Source organism: Mustela putorius, unplaced genomic scaffold (assembly GCF_011764305.1).
Source record: "Mustela putorius furo isolate JIRA1106 unplaced genomic scaffold, ASM1176430v1.1 tig00537350_pilon_pilon_pilon, whole genome shotgun sequence".
NCBI lineage: Eukaryota > Metazoa > Chordata > Mammalia > Carnivora > Mustelidae > Mustela > Mustela putorius.
In genome coordinates this window covers 8,308,896-8,324,550 of record NW_025422471.1, presented here as the reverse complement: position 1 = coordinate 8,324,550, position 15,655 = coordinate 8,308,896, and the positions used below count along the sequence as shown (strand labels likewise).

The window sequence follows — 15,655 nt, the reverse complement described above, 5'->3', positions numbered from 1 at the left end:
AGTTATCAAACTCCAAATAAGAACCAAAGATAAGGGCGCCTGGGTGGCTCAGTGGGTTGTGCCGCTGCCTTCGGCTCAGGTCATGATCTCAGGGTCCTGGGATCGAGTCCCGCATCGGGCTCTCTGCTCAGCAGGGAGCCTGCTTCCTCCTCTCTCTCTCTCTGCCTGCCTCTCTGCCTACTTGTGGTCTCTCTCTGTCAAATAAATAAATAAAATCTTTAAAAAAAAAAAAAAAAAAAAAAAAGAACCAAAGATAAAATAAAACCCAAATATAAATGGTTCTGATTTCTGTCATGTATATGTGGCTATTATGTAGCCCAGTAATGAAAAGAAACATTAATAATATAGCATTAAGGAAGATATATTCACAATATTGGTATCATGATAACTGTGAGAAACTTTTGTCTTATTTTTTTATAGTGATAAAAAAGTAGAAAGGGTAGAAAGGTAGAGAGGACTGAAATGTAATTTTCCTGTCAAAGACATTATATTGTAGTGGATTTTTTAAAAAATCTTGATTTAGTCTAAGAATCTTGTATTTCCCTGAAATATTTAGGAAACTGAGGAAAAAATAATAGTTTGGCTTCATTTGTTGGAGAGGAGGGGGCTGGTTCTCTTGGGGTATGGTGGTCTCCTTGTTCCCTGCTCCACTTCCTGAATCTGAAATCTCCGGGACAGTCTTCCCACCTGCCAATTCCCACTTTTCTCTGCCTGCTTCTGCTTCCTCCCCCTTGTTTCTCTTTGTTCCTAACACTGGGTGTTGCAGTTAGAGTTGGACACTTAATAAGGATTGAAGATGTGGTCAAGGATTGGAAGAAAGACACGGCAGTTTCTTGTTTCCCTAAGACTTGGTGAGAATATGGAAATAAGATCAGAATGATCCCTTATGGGATTGTTGAATAGTTAAGTATAGCTTTGATCTTGAGTGTAAGAAATAGTGGCATTTGCAGGAATATAGATGGAGATGATTATGTCAGACTGAAAGGAGCATTTATTTATTTATTTATTTTTTAAGATTTTATTTATTTATCTGACAGAGAGAAAGATTACAAGTAGGCAGAGAGGCAGGCAGAGAGAGGGGGAAGCAGGATCCCTGATAAGCAGAGACCCTGATGCGGGGCTTGATCCCAGGACCCTGAGATCATGACCTGAGCGGAAGGCAGAGGCTTAACCCACTGAACCACCCAGGCGCCCCTGAAAGGAGCATTTAAAGTCTTGTGTTTAAGGGTCAGAGATGAAGACCTGGGCAAGAGAGGTGTGGGCCCTTTAGCTCTAGAGAGCCCCATCTGGTCCTCCTCCAGTTGCACCCCCATTACACAAGTTGATGGAGCCGAATGTACACCCCCCTGGAGCTTGTAGCCCTTCTAGACCTGTGCCATCCATTATGGCGGTCACTAGCCACAGGTGGCTATTTGTGTTTAAACTAACTGAAGAAAGTTCAGTTCCTCAGATATACTACCCATCTCAGGTGCGTAATAGCCACATGTGGCTTGTGCCTACTCTCTTCAATAGCACGGATATACAGAGCATTTTCATCAACACAGAACAGAAGGTTCTATTGTACAGTGCTACAACTGTGTTCCAAAACCCAGGACCCCAGAGGTCTCTGACTGGCGACACTCAGGCTGTTTTTCAGGCCTGTGCCGGCCTTTTTCCTGGGTCAGTCCTCCTGAAGGTGAATTGCATTAGTAGTGTGTGTGTCCCTAGGTCTGAAGAGTGGCCAAAGGATGACTCATATGAGGACTGGGGAAGGGGGGAGTAGAGTCTTCTTGTACACATAAAGCTCTTCAAGGCATGGGCTGGAGCAGGGGATGAGAAGAGAAGGGACAGTCTTGGGGCCCAGGAGTCAGGCGTCAGTTCTCCCTGTGCTACATGAAACTCTGAGAAGGCTGAGAGCTTAAAGCTAAGCCTGGCTTCTACATAATAGTTTGTTTTCTTAATTTATGAAGTTTGAACATTTGTGTATGTGGTACATAGACCTCTATCTATTCTTTTCCCCAAGCTTTACAGCATAAGGCATAGGCCTGGTACCATGTAAGTGCATGTGGTTAGGATTTTTAAAAGATTTTATTATTTTCTTATTTTTATTTTTTTAAAAGATTTTATTTATTTACTTGAGAGAGGGATAGCAAAGAAAGCATGGTTGGGGAGCAGGGAGAAAGAGAACCAGGCCCCCTGCTGAGAAGGGAGCCTGACGTAAGGCTGGATCCCAGAACCTGAGATTGTGACCTGAGCCGAAGGTAGTTGCTTAACCCACTGAGCCACACAGGTGCCCTTGAGGTTTTATTTTTAAGTAATCTTTACACCTAATGTGGGGCTCGAACTTACAACCCCAAGATCAAGAGTTGTATGCTCTACTGACTGAGCCAGCGAGGTGCCCCAAGATTTTGAAATTTATTACATAAAGGATGTATTTCAATGAAATTTATTCAAGAAAAAAATAGAGCGCGTGCAGACACTCCTAGTTGATATGAGCATCTGTGACATAGAGCCAGATCTGTCCTGCCCTGAGTTTCTCTAGTATTAACTGCTGTGGTTGCCCACGAGATAGTTATTGATAGTCACATAGTTGCACTGCTGGGCTTTCTTGATTATTCCAGAGAATAAACAGTTCCTTTTTGAATGAATAGTTTATTTATGCTAGACAAGGCACAGTCTGTTCTACTTAATACATTTTTTAAATAAAAAATTATTTAGAAGTATTTGCTAAAGCTTACATGTAGATGGTACTGGCATTAAAAACATTTGGCAAATGTGATTTGGGGTACCAATAATCTTGCCAGAGACATAATTTTGTTGAAGCTTTAACTAAAATTCAATTCATGTTTTAGTTGGAGTATTTTATGATTCAAGCCTTAAATCAGAAGACAAGTGAAAAAATGAAGAAGAGGAAAATGAGCAACTCATTTCATGGAATTAGACCACCTCAGCTTGAACAACCAGGTGCATTTATTAACCAATGTTTAGACACTCAAATGATATTTGTTATAGATCACTTCACAAGTCTTAGAGCAGTTGTTCCCAAATTTGAGTACGTTGAGGACTCACCTGACATTCTCATTCAGTAAATTTGGGGTGGGGTGTAGAATCTGCTTTTAAAATAAGTCTCCAGGTGATTCTGAAGCAGGTGGTACTTGGACCCATTTTGAGGAATCCTGTGTTAAACTTGAGTCCATAGCTTCTTTAAGAAATAGTTTGTATGGTGAAGAGCTATCCTATATAAAAGTCTAAGAGAAATAACAACAATAAGGTTCAATACATGAACCTTAATTGGTTCAATAAAAACATCTCAAAGACTTTCTTAGGGCAACTGGGTAAAATTTTAATATGGACTGGAAATTAGATGACACGAGGGAATTGTTAATTTTTTGTATATACAGTAATGGTTCTGTGATTAATGGGAGAATGTCCTTATTCCTTGGAAATGAACACGACATTATTTAGAGCTGAAATATCTTGATGATTACAACCTACTTTTAAGTGGTTCAGTGTGGTAAGTGTGTGCCTGTGTATCTAGCTGGATATAAGGCAAACAAAATGTTAATTGTAGAATCCAGGTGAAGGATATGTGTGTGCTTATTGTATTATTCTTTCAACTTTTTGAATGTTTGAAAATGTTCACAACCCAAGGTTAGTGCAAAATAAAGTTAAGAAACATAAATATAATGTTATCAAAATTAACTTTTATCAAATATTTGAATAATTATGTCATAGAAATATAGTAGTACTCTATGCAGACCAATTTGTTATGGAAATGGTTTTAAAATGTAGGTGCCTTTTAAGTACTTGTTAAATAAATCAACATAAATTAAAAAGCAGGAAAACACAAGTTAGTATGGGAAGTCAATTCCAGGTTGTTGTTTTTTTTTTTAAATGCAGATAGATCCTAAGTGATGATACACAATTTGGCTTTGAACTTCCTGGTGTGCAAAGGAAGAGGGGGGACTTGGTCTGTTGTATAGCAAATCTGCTACTTTAAGTACTTTCTAGATGAGAAGATGTGTGAGGAATAGCCAAATAAACAACGAAGATAGATAATTTCTTGGTTCTTACTATTCAAGAAGAGAAAACACAATAGTACCTCTGAGAAAACAAAGCTGTTCATGCCATTTAGCAATAGGAAAAGTTTCTCATGTGGGTTCTGCTTGGGGGCACTAGGTGACCTAATGGACAGGCCTTTCCGAAGTGTCTGGTCAGCAAATGCAGTTTTCATTCTCACAGGTGGTACCCTGTGCCCTTCTGTTAGGTATCACTCTGAATATTTGTTCTGGTGCTCATTTGTTCTAAGGATAGATGCTGGTCTCTGGGGCATGTGGCTTTCAGATTGTTCTTAAGCCATTAAGGGTCTGTGAGATGCCTTTGGCATTGGAGGGAAGGATGAGTGGGGGTATAGTTCAGGAAAGCCTAGCCACCAGAGCACCTTGTTATTATCAGTTTTAAAGACCAGAGTTTTGCTTTAGAGTAAAGAGTTTTCATTCCTAAAACAATTCGACTTCTACTGAATTCAAGGTTGAATTCTACTTTCCTCAGCTCAGTTTGGTATAAAGCTATCCAGTAGATATTTTACAGTTAGGGTCTATGATGAGGGCCTATGATCCTCTGTGGGGATATTCTGACTTAACTGAGAGCTAATTAATCTTTGTTAGTGATCAAACTAGGAAATGGAAGGTTGCATCCTTTTTTGAAAATTAGGGAGTCTAACCAACACTCTACCTAAGGTGTGCTGAGGGGAAAGACTGGTGTCTGATTTACTAGGAGGAAAAAAACAATATTAATCTTAGGATCAAAATAAAATGGTCAAGATGGTTTCCAACAATAGAGTCCCAAGATTCAGAGCCCTGGCTTTGAGGGATTACAGTTTTAACAATTTAATTTTGACAGTTTCTTCCCCCCCACCCCCCGCCATTTCCAAACCCAGGAGGAAAGTGACTTCAAATGTGAGGTTAGGTTCTTCAGAACTTGTTTAGTAATTTATTTGAATTTTTATCAGGTGAAAGTAAGGAGCTATAACTACCAACATACTAAAATATAATATTTGGAGAGAGATTTTATTTGGGGACACACAAAAAGTGAGCAGTAGTATTATATTGCTGTTAATGGCATTAGTACAATTTTCATTTTCACTAAAAAAAACCACCATGTAATTCTGTAACTGTTATCTCAGGATAATTAATTTATATGTGTTTATAGTTAGATTAGGTTATACAAAATTGCTGTTTTCATAGGGTCACAAATGGTCAAGTGTTGGCAATTTTATATGGTTCAACTTAATAACATTAAGAAAATACTCTCTCATGTTTAAAAGAAACTTGAAATGTCCAGGTCTATAGACCTAAAGAGTAATTTATCACTTTTATTCTCTTTTTTGAAACAGAAAAGATGCCTGTCTTAAAGGCTGAAGCATCGCATTATAACTCTGATTTAAATAATTTGCTGTTCTGCTGCCAGTGTGTAGATGTGGTATTTTACAACCCAGATTTAAAGAAAGTTGCCGAGGCCCACAAGATTGTTCTGTGTGCCGTAAGCCATGTTTTCATGCTCCTTTTCAATGTGAAGAGTCCCGCTGACATTCAGGATTCCAGTATCATCCGAACTACCCAGGACCTCTTTGCTATCAACAGAGACCCTGCATTTCCAGGTGCTAGCCAGGATTCTCCAGGCAACCCGCCATTACGTGTCGTTGTCAAAGATGCCCTCTTCTGTTCTTGTTTGTCGGACATTCTGCGCTTCATTTATTCAGGTATCTTGTTAAATGGTTCTGGTAGGTTCTCTTAAGCTTTTGAAAGGAACTGTGCCTGTGGGCCTCAGGTGTATTGGTTAGTTTCACATTTATCTTCTTTCTACCATCTGAGGTAAGGATTATACATGAAATAATCTTTACTTTATATACAGGAATTGGTCTAAGTTTTCCATCTTCCTTATTAAGTTTACTTGCCTTGGTTTTAAATCTATTTGTGAAAGTAATTTATTTTCCTACTGAGCAGATGTATTTTATTATGTATGTATTATATATTTTATTTAAACAAAAATATCCAAAACGTGAAAATTTGAGAATTTATTGTCTAGTCTAACTCTAAAGAAACAAAATTTTCAAAGTGTAAATGAAAATAAGTATCTGCATCTTTTTTTGGAAAGATTTATATACTTGAGAGAGAGATTGAGATAGCGAGAGAGAGCATGAACAGAGGCGGGGGCAGATGGAGAGAGGAAACAGACTGCCTGCTGAGTGGGGAGTCCAAAATGGGGGCTCTCGGTCTCAGAACCCTGAGATCTTGACCCTGAGATCATGACCTGAGCTGAAACCAAGAGTCATATGCTTAACAGACTAAACCACCCAGGTACCCCAGTGTCTGCATTTTAAAAACTGACCATTTATTCACTTTTCTGTCTTACTCTTAGGTTTTGGACGGAATTGAGAGAAATTAGGAGGATCCTTACATTCAATTTAGTAACTGGAAATAGTCTCCAAAGTTAGTTTAGCCTGAAATCTAATTTAATTTTTTTTTTTTAAGATTTTACTTTATTTAGGGCGCCTGGGTGGCTCAGTGGGTTAAGCCGCTGCCTTCGGCTCAGGTCATGATCTCAGGGTCCTGGGATCGAGTCCCACATCGGGCTCTCTGCTCAGCAGGGAGCCTGCTTCCCTCTCTCTCTCTCTCTCTGCCTGCCTCTCCATCTACTTGTGATTTCTCTCTGTCAAATAAATAAATAAAATCTTTTAAAAAAAATAAAAATAAATAAATAAAAAAGATTTTATTTTATTTATTTTTATTTTATTTTATGAGAAGAGAGCCCGATGCGGGGCTCAATCCCAGGACCCCGGGGATCATGACCTGAGCCGAAGGCAGAGGCTTTAAACCATGGAGCTACCCAGGCGCCTCTATTTTGTTTTTAAGATTTTATTTTTAAGTAATCTCTACACTCAGTGTGGGTCTTGAACCCACAACCCCAAGATCAAGAGTCACACGCTCCACCAACTGAGTCAGCCAGGCACCCTGACTTTGACTATTTTAGATTTTACTATTTTTTCTTACTGTGCACTTATCTTTTTAACATAGAGCTTCCCAATTACTTTTCTTGTTGCCCTTTTAAATACTTATAACTACTACATTTTAAAAAATAGAAGTTTTATCTGAGTCATTTAGCCAGTGAGTTGAGGGTATCACATCTAAGAGTCCCATATAAGAATGGAAAAGAATTAATGTAAATGACTTTTAAAGTAAGCATCTAAGTAAAAATTTTCCGAGAACGTCTCTCTTCTTTAATTTTGCACTTGGAATCATGTTCTGATGAAATATTAAGTTAAAGTAACTCCTCTGGAGTGTGGCTCTGGAGAAACATAATCTGCTTTTAGACTTCAGAATGGGGGACAGACAAGTTTACAAATGTTTGCAGATAAAGCGCTGTTTCATATTTATAAGAAACTTTTGGATAGTTGAAATAATTGAAATTAAGATTTTACTTTTTCTCATTTGGGCTGTGGTTATGTAATTTTACTATAAGTTAAAGTAAAATTTAAAGTTTTTTAAAAGTACAGTTGCAATATGAAGATTTAAGTGGCTTGAAATGTGTATATTGGCTTGAAATGTGTACATATATATATATATATATATATATATATATTCGACTTCTACTGAATTCAAGGTTGAATTCTACTTTCCTCAGCTCAGTTTGGTATAAAGCTAGCCAGTAGATATTTTACAGTTAGGGTCTATGATGAGTATAGACCCTATACTCATATATATATATATATATATATATAATATATATACTATATATACACATTTCAAGCCACTTAAATCTTTTACATATATATATATACATACATATGCCTGGCTGGCTCAGTCAGTAGAGCATGTGCCTCCTGATCTCGGGGTCATGAGTTCAAGCCCCAGATTGGGTGTAGAGATTACTTTAAAAAAGTTTTTAAAAATCTCCCTATAAAAATACACATACAGAAGTAGAACGGTAGTGGTAGGCCTTAAACCCATTATTCAGTGAATATTGGCTTGGGGAAGGCATAAATAACCACTCCCACAGAGTACTCCAACACAGTGTGTTCAGCATGGCAGGTTTTGTGTTGGTTGAATTAGTGAGTAGACTCCAGTAGCTGTGAATCATCATATGAATAAAGCAGACTAAACACTTCATTTACTACTACATATTTTTAATTTTAAACTTTGAATCTCACAGTTTAGAATTTTAGGCTAGATCTGAAAAACAAAAATATTTACATGTTAAAAAAATGTCTTTAATGATGTTTAGAGAACTATACAGGAAGTGTGAGACTTTTCTTTTGAATGATGTTACTGTTGAGATTATGAGTTATTCAGTAAGTTTACGACAATATCTATCAAATACCTTTGAAGACACATGAACACTTTGAAGTCAGTTATATCCTCTTTAATAAGTAGCAGTAATAGCTAGCTCTATCTCCAGTGACAGAACCTACTTGTCTTTCTCATAGGGAGTGATCTTTTAAATTGCAAAATTAATATATGCAGATGGAAGAAAAAGGCAAAGAAAAATAAAGTTCTTTCCTCAGCCCCCTTATGTGTTGGCCCTAATGCTATTTGAAAGAAATAAATTTATTGGGAAATATACATTAAGGAAAATGTAATCTTTAGTAAGTGTTGTTTTCTGGGAACGGGCTGGAGCATAGAGTGGGAGGTGAGGCTTGCAGGAGATGAGGCTGGCAAGCCAGATGGAAGCTGCTCATAAAAGCTGTTCCAGAATGTTGAGCATGATCAGACTGGGCTTTGGCGTGCTCATCTTTGGTGATAGTAGAGGGACGGAATAGAGCAGGCAAGACAGAGTTTAATAAGGAAGCTCCATTACTCTGGAGATCAGCCAAAGGCCATTATTCTGACAACAGGTGGTTTGTGCTACAGCTTGTCCATCATTTGGACCAGTGCTTCTCAAACTCAGTGTGCATGCAAGTCAGCTGGGGATCTTGTTCATGTGCAGATTTTTTTTTTTTTTTTAAGATTTGATTTATTTATCTGATAGTGAGAGGAAGGGAGGAGGAGCACAAGCAGGGGGAGGGGCACAGGGAGAAACAGATGCCCCCTTGAGCAGGGAGCCCAATGCCAGGCTCCATTCCAGGCTCCTGGGATCATGACGTGAGCTGAAGGCAGACACTTAACTAAGGCACCCAGGTGCCTCTCAAGTGCAGATTCTGATTCAGTAGGCCCAGGGGTGGGGCCTGAGAGTCTGCATTTCCCTCAGTCTCCCAGGTCAGGCTGCTGCTCGGGACTACACGCAGCTGCACCACCTGCTCTCGGAAGAACCACACGCCAGCCATGGCCAGGGGGATAAGAGCCTGGCATTCCGTCCAGAGGCCCGGGAAGGAACCCAGTCTACCAGTCCTAGGGCACAAAGTCAAAATGGGGTCAGCTGCAAGACTGACTGATGTGAGCTCTTCGGACCTGGAGCAGTTGGTGGTGCTCTGGGGTAGCCTCTGCCTCAGGGTGGGGCGGGAGATGCTCTGTGGCTGGGTGAAACGAAGTGAGCCTGGGAAGTGAGAGGCAGAGGTGCATCATGGCATGCAGAGCTTGCTCCAAGCCCTTGACCAGCTCAGAGCACAGGCTTCCTAACCTGACACTGAGCTGTTGCATTTCTGCTCTGTTCTTTCTCTCCTTGTATGTCAAGACCCAGAGAAGAGGTGGTGTCAGGTAAGGGCTGGGCCACAGGCCATTGACCTGGGGCTGCAGGGAGACCCTGATGTTTTGAGGGGAAGGGAAATGAAACGCTTCAGCAGATACCTGTTACTCTGCATTTATAGAGTATAACCTCAGGCTCAAACAAAAGTTATATTGCATTTAAATAATGTTTATGGGGCAGCTGGGTGGCTCTGGCTCAGTGGGTTAAGCCTCTGCCTTCGGCTCAGGTCAAGATCTCAGGGTCCTGAGATCGAGCCCTGCACTGGGCTCTCTGCTCAGCGGGGAGCCTGCTTCACCCTCCCCCTCTGCCTGCCTGTCTACTTGCGATTTCTCTGTCAAATAAATAAATAAATAAAATCTTTTTTAAAATAATGTTTAAAAAGATACTAAAGCTGTATTTGTACAGTAAAGACAATTTTGAAAAAATTGAGAAAATTTGTTAAGAGAAAAAAAATCAACCCAATTCCTACTCTCAAATGTTGAAACACTTACTGATGTTTTGTTTTATCCTCCAGTCTTTGTGCTTAGGGTTACCATTTATTTAGAAAATATTTTTTTATTGGGGGCACCTGGGTGGCTCAGTCTGTTTTGCATCTGCCTTTGACTCAGGTAATAGTCTGGGGTCCTGGGATGGAGCCCCATGTTGGGCTCCCTCCTCAGCAGGGAGTTTGCTTCTCCCTCTCTCTCTCTACCTCTCACCGCTGCTCATGCTCTCTTTCTCAATAAATTAAAAAAAGAACATTTTTTATCAAATTAAAGAAAGGTTTTAAACATATATACATGTAAATACAGATTTACAGATATATATTAAACAATTATTACATATATGCTTATATATATTGTGTGTGTATATGTATACACACACACACAGACTCCAGTAAAGAGGACAGGCTTATGGAATTTTTTGTTTTGCTTTGTTTTTTGCTGTTGTTGAGCACTTTAAAACTTTTGAACCAAGCACAAGTTTTAAGACCTCGTTATGCAGAGCTTTCCTCACAGAAGCCCTGGCTTACCCACAGATTATGTTAGGGGGCAATGAAGACAGGAGTTGTTTGTACTCTCATCTTTTGGGTCTACGCAGAGGTAGAACTCCACAACACGGCATGTCAGGAATATTTGCCCTGAGCAAACATAGACTGAAAAACCGTCTTCAGTCTATCTCCTGCTTTTTTTTTTTTTTTTTAAACCAAATTACAAAGAATGTCTTAATTTCCTCTAAATAGCATACTTCTTTTTAATTTTTAGGAATTTCAAATTTTGTATATATTGTGTCATGACGGACATTTGAGTCCTGTATTTAGGAAGGGTCTGGATGGATAATGGTCTAGTTAACATAAAGCTTTGGTATATTCTCCAATGCAGATTCCTAAATAAATAGACATAGTAAAAGTATGTGTTTTGTGTATGTTACTTTTCTCATGGGTAACAGCTAACACTGTAGGCTGTGTAAGTACTGAAGGTCTGTTACTCAGAGAGGAGGAGCGAGGCCAGCAGGTTCTGGGTCTCTATCGAGTCATCCTTTATTGGCATACAGTTGTGACATTCTTAAAATACTCAATAGTCCTTATGCTTGCAAATTCCTGATGCACACAGTTTCAGATGGTTAGGAATTGAAATGTATGTCAGAGCCTCAAGAATTTTGCTTTGAGCTCTTCATACCACAGATGGCCCTTAGAGTTTCACATCGCTTATTGAAATGCCGCCAGAGTAAACGAACATGTGGAAAGGAGCTTTCCTCTTCAGCTTCCCTCGTATCTTCCGGCTCTTGGAATTATTCTGTGGTATGCTCTTTTCCGCTCTGCCTAAAAGCACAGTTTGTGTGCATGAGTACACGATGCTCCCTAAGAACCTCAGTCAACTCCATCAGTGCTCTGAGAAGTTAACTGAAGAGAAAATCCCAGTTATGCAAGAGAAGTTCTAGAGATCTGTATGGTATCATGGCTATTGTTAACAGTACTGTAATATACACCTAAAATTCTGTCAAAAAGAGAGATCACATGTTACGTGGGTTTTTTTTTTTTTTAAGGATTTATTTATTTATTTTAGAGGGAGGGAGAAAGAGAGAGCAAGTGAGAGGAGGAGTAGAGGGAGAGAGAGAAAGAATCCACAAGCAGACACCACGCTGAGCACAGAACCTGACGGGGGCTCAATCCCAGGTCCCTGAGATCATGACCTGAGCTGAAATCAAGAGTTGGACACTTAGCCAACTGAGCCATGCAGGCGCTCCTCATGTTAAATGTTTTCATGACTTGGTTAGCATTTCTAATTCTATGAACAGCCCAATCCTTAGAGCACTCTGTGAACTATTCTTATTTTCGTCTTTAGTTATTGGATCCTTCTGTGTCTGTTCTTAGACAATGAATGGCCTGTAAGGATTTACCTGCTGTTCATCCCATGTACTTCGACTTAATTCTTGCTTTCTCTCAAATAATAATCTGAATGGAGGTATTGTGGGGGTATTTGTTTCTTAATACAGTTTATTTTTAACAGTTAGTATCTGTTCTCCTTTAGCCTGTGTAAGTGTGGATGATCAAAATATACCTACTGTTTCCTGCATACCACTGATCCTGGGTTTCGATCAGGGGTAGAATGTCTGGAAGAAGAGCAGTGATGATCAACACTCAGTGCTGATCAACACTTAAAATCACTTGGGAGACTTTTACTCCAGCCCCAGAAATTCTAATTTAATTGGCCTGGGACTGATACCTCCTTGATGGTGTTTTATGAAAGATGTCCAGGTAAATGTAATGAAATGCACGGCTATAATTGAGAACCGCTGGCATAAATTCTTTTGGTCTGGGTTCTGTTGGCTTCTCAGGGGTTCCTTCACTTCTGACATTTTAATGTAGACTGTAATGTTTGTGTGTGTATGGGAAGTTTCCTGGAGAGATGATGCAAAGAATTTATCAGATTGTGCAAAGAGTGCGGGACCTTAAAGTTAAAAATCTTTAGTGCTGAAAAATGAAAAAAAAAAATCTGGACATTTCTAGACTGCAAACCTTTGGGAATTTGAGGAGGAAGAAGAGTTGACAGTGAAGTCAGAAAAAGAGCATCAAATGTAGGAAGAAACAGTGGGGTTGCTGGAGCTGGAGGCACCACCTTGTGAGAGCCGATTGTGTTTATCTCTTCCCAGCTTCATGCTCTGTGATGTCCTGTCAGAGGCCTGAATGTGGCCATGGTGTGAGTATTTGCACTACTGAGGTAGCAAATGGCCCAGATCAGGGCTCTCCTTCCCCTTCCCCAACTCCTCAGCGTACACTGTACTAATCATGAAGCTTAGGTGAGAAGAAGTTCAAAGATACTCTAAAGTGTTCAGTACTATAGGGCTCGACTATCACATGACTCTTCAGAGTACCTTTGGATCCGGTTGGCTCAGGGTGGCTGCAATTGCCTGATATCATTGGTTCAGTAAATGTTTATTACGAGCTGTCCCCATCCCTGATGTCCATGAAGGCATCTGGCAAAGCTCTGGATACAGAAAGTGGGACATCAGAAGAAACAGATTGAGAGATTAAAAAGGATTTTGGGTGAGATGATTTGTTCCAAGTCACATTAGCAATTAATGGAAGAGGTAGAACTACAGCTTAGGTCTCCCAATTATGTTTGCCCACATTACACCTTGGTTAATTTTATTTTTAGGAGTTAGGACTTTGTGTAAGCCATGGGCTAGATAGGGATTGTCTCTTCAAATATCATCATCAGAATCGTACTTTGGAAACTTATCGGCATTAAGTTTTGGGATTGATTCAGTGAGGAGAGGGCCGCTGAGCAGCAGGTAGGCTGTATACGAGACTGCTGTAAACCAAGTAAGGAAGTGTCTGGAGAAAGGAGAACTTCTGCTGGCCGTCAAACAGTTTTGTAAGACACAGAGGACAGGGGCTGACAGTGTAGACAAATGTAAAATGAGCCTAAGAAGAGATAGCTTGGAAGGAAGTGGGTTGGGTGAGGATAAAGGAAGGAAGGGACCAGGTGTTGTGATTTTACTCCAGTGCTATGGTCTTATAGTTCCTCAGGACAGTATACCTCCCTTCTTCAGGTTGGGTCTATCGAGGTGGCTGCATGAGATCTTCTGAATGCATTCTGTTCCTGCTGCTCATTCTTCTACTTGATGTTTGTCGCTGCCTTCCTTGATTAGTATGGTTTAATTTAACTTGGAAAAGCCACATCTGCCTTCTTACCCAGGACAAATAAATACTTTGAGTGTAGGAAGGACTACTAGTGATGGCAACCTATATTCTGGCTCTTGCTATCATTTTTAGATGACCATCTATTATAAAGAGGTGGCAGCTGTCCAGGGAGACAGACTTCAGGTTTCAAGAAGTACATTAGGGGAAGGCAAACTGATTTTTTTAAAATGTGAGAACTGTTTAAATGTTTTAGTGTAATTACAAGGATATGTATTTGGTAAGGAAAAAAGAAAATAATAAAAGAAAGAACAGTAATAAGATATTTATTTTAGGACTTCCTGTTTTAACATAAAAATCCAACATATATTAATTGTTTACAGGTGCTTTTCAGTGGGAAGAATTGGAAGACGATATCAGAAAGAAAGTGAAAGATTCTGGAGACGTTTCAAGTGTAATTGAGAAAGTTAAATGCATTTTAAAAACACCAGGAAAGGTAAATTCCTTTATTGAAAATCAGTTTACCTTGATGTTCTCTGTATTTTAACAAATATATGATAGTAAAATAATAATATTGAGTCATGAGAAGAGTCAACAGTATAGAAATATGTTTTTCTTGAGTCTGTTTCTGCCGTCTGAATATTTTAAACACAAACATGTATTTCTCACTACCTCAGATTTTAATTCATGTAAGAATTGAAATATGTGTGAGTCATGTCTTTAAAATGTTGGTTTGTGAATTCCATCCTCCGAAACATTCCCATAGAGCTCCAGGAATATGCAATCTATGTGAGGAATGAAGGGCTGTTGAATCTGTCCATTTCCAGTTAAGCTTGTTAAAGGGGATGCTTTCTTACTTCTCCAAATTTAAGTCCAAGTAGTTTTTAGGAGCAAGGCAGTTTCTCTGCATGCCTTTTTCAAGATTCCTGAGAAGTCCATTTGATCATGTGGACAGTTAAGGATTTCTCATCTTTTGTAGATTTAAAATTATAAACAAGGTCAGAGGTTATAAAATACAGACTTTGTATACAGTCCTAAATGTGTGCATATTAAAACTCTAGTCCCTTAGACTGTCCAGTCTGTAAGGGCTTTAAAAATACATTTGTTAGTTTTAGAGACAAATACATTACACAGTTAAGCCAGTGTATTCTTATTTCAGATTCTATGCTAAACAGATTGGCTATAGTAGACGAAAAGGTAAGCTATGTTCAGTGCCTAGCAGAAAATAGAGTTACGTTAAATGTAAGAGAAATGGTTATTCTTTTAGTTATTTTATATGGGTGACTTTGTTAATTCTACAACCTAAGACTTTTTAAGTTAATATTTTTAAATTAGTATTTTAAAACTGCACTAGCTTTTAATGAAGATTTCTGACTTATTTGAGAAAAAAAATGTAAACAGAGTAATATGGAATTAGGGGGCAAGCTTTTTCTCATCTCCATCACACACAGAAGCAGCCACAAAGAACTGTCCAGTTTTCCAGTGGATGGCAGAGTAGTAGCTCTCTCTTAGCAGTCTAATTCAGCTCTCGCTTAGCAGTCTAAATAATGCTTTTATAGAATTGTGCACTTAAACCTGCATTCTATTTGCCAAAAGTTCTCTAGATTACTTGTGTATAGACCAGTGAAAATGTGTACCACATGCATCAGTGTTGTGTCCAAACTACTATCTTCCTATCATTTTTGCATTCAAATTCAAGGCATAGGTGACAAAGGATTCATGGTCGATCGATCTATCTATTCATGAATAATATACATCTACACAGTATTCATGATATACAAATTTATAACCTTTATATGAATGGTGGGGACCGAAGTGTTGCTTTTTGTTCTAAATCTGTGCCATTCCTTGAGTGATTTTAAATGGTCATTC

The 15,655-nt window shown here is 39.0% G+C and overlaps 1 protein-coding gene across 2 annotated transcripts in view; it reads left to right on the top strand.

Annotated features, from left to right (window-relative positions):
- The window catches only part of RHOBTB3 (Rho related BTB domain containing 3), a 55,512-nt gene that overhangs the window by 17,119 nt on the left and 22,738 nt on the right, over positions 1-15,655 (top strand). For both annotated transcript variants that reach the window (XM_045074385.1, XM_004769923.3), the window contains exons 5-7: positions 2,832-2,943; positions 5,375-5,740; positions 14,167-14,279. In XM_045074385.1, the coding sequence (XP_044930320.1) occupies positions 2,832-2,943; positions 5,375-5,740; positions 14,167-14,279 (591 nt within the window). The remainder of the gene's footprint in view (positions 1-2,831; positions 2,944-5,374; positions 5,741-14,166; positions 14,280-15,655) is intronic.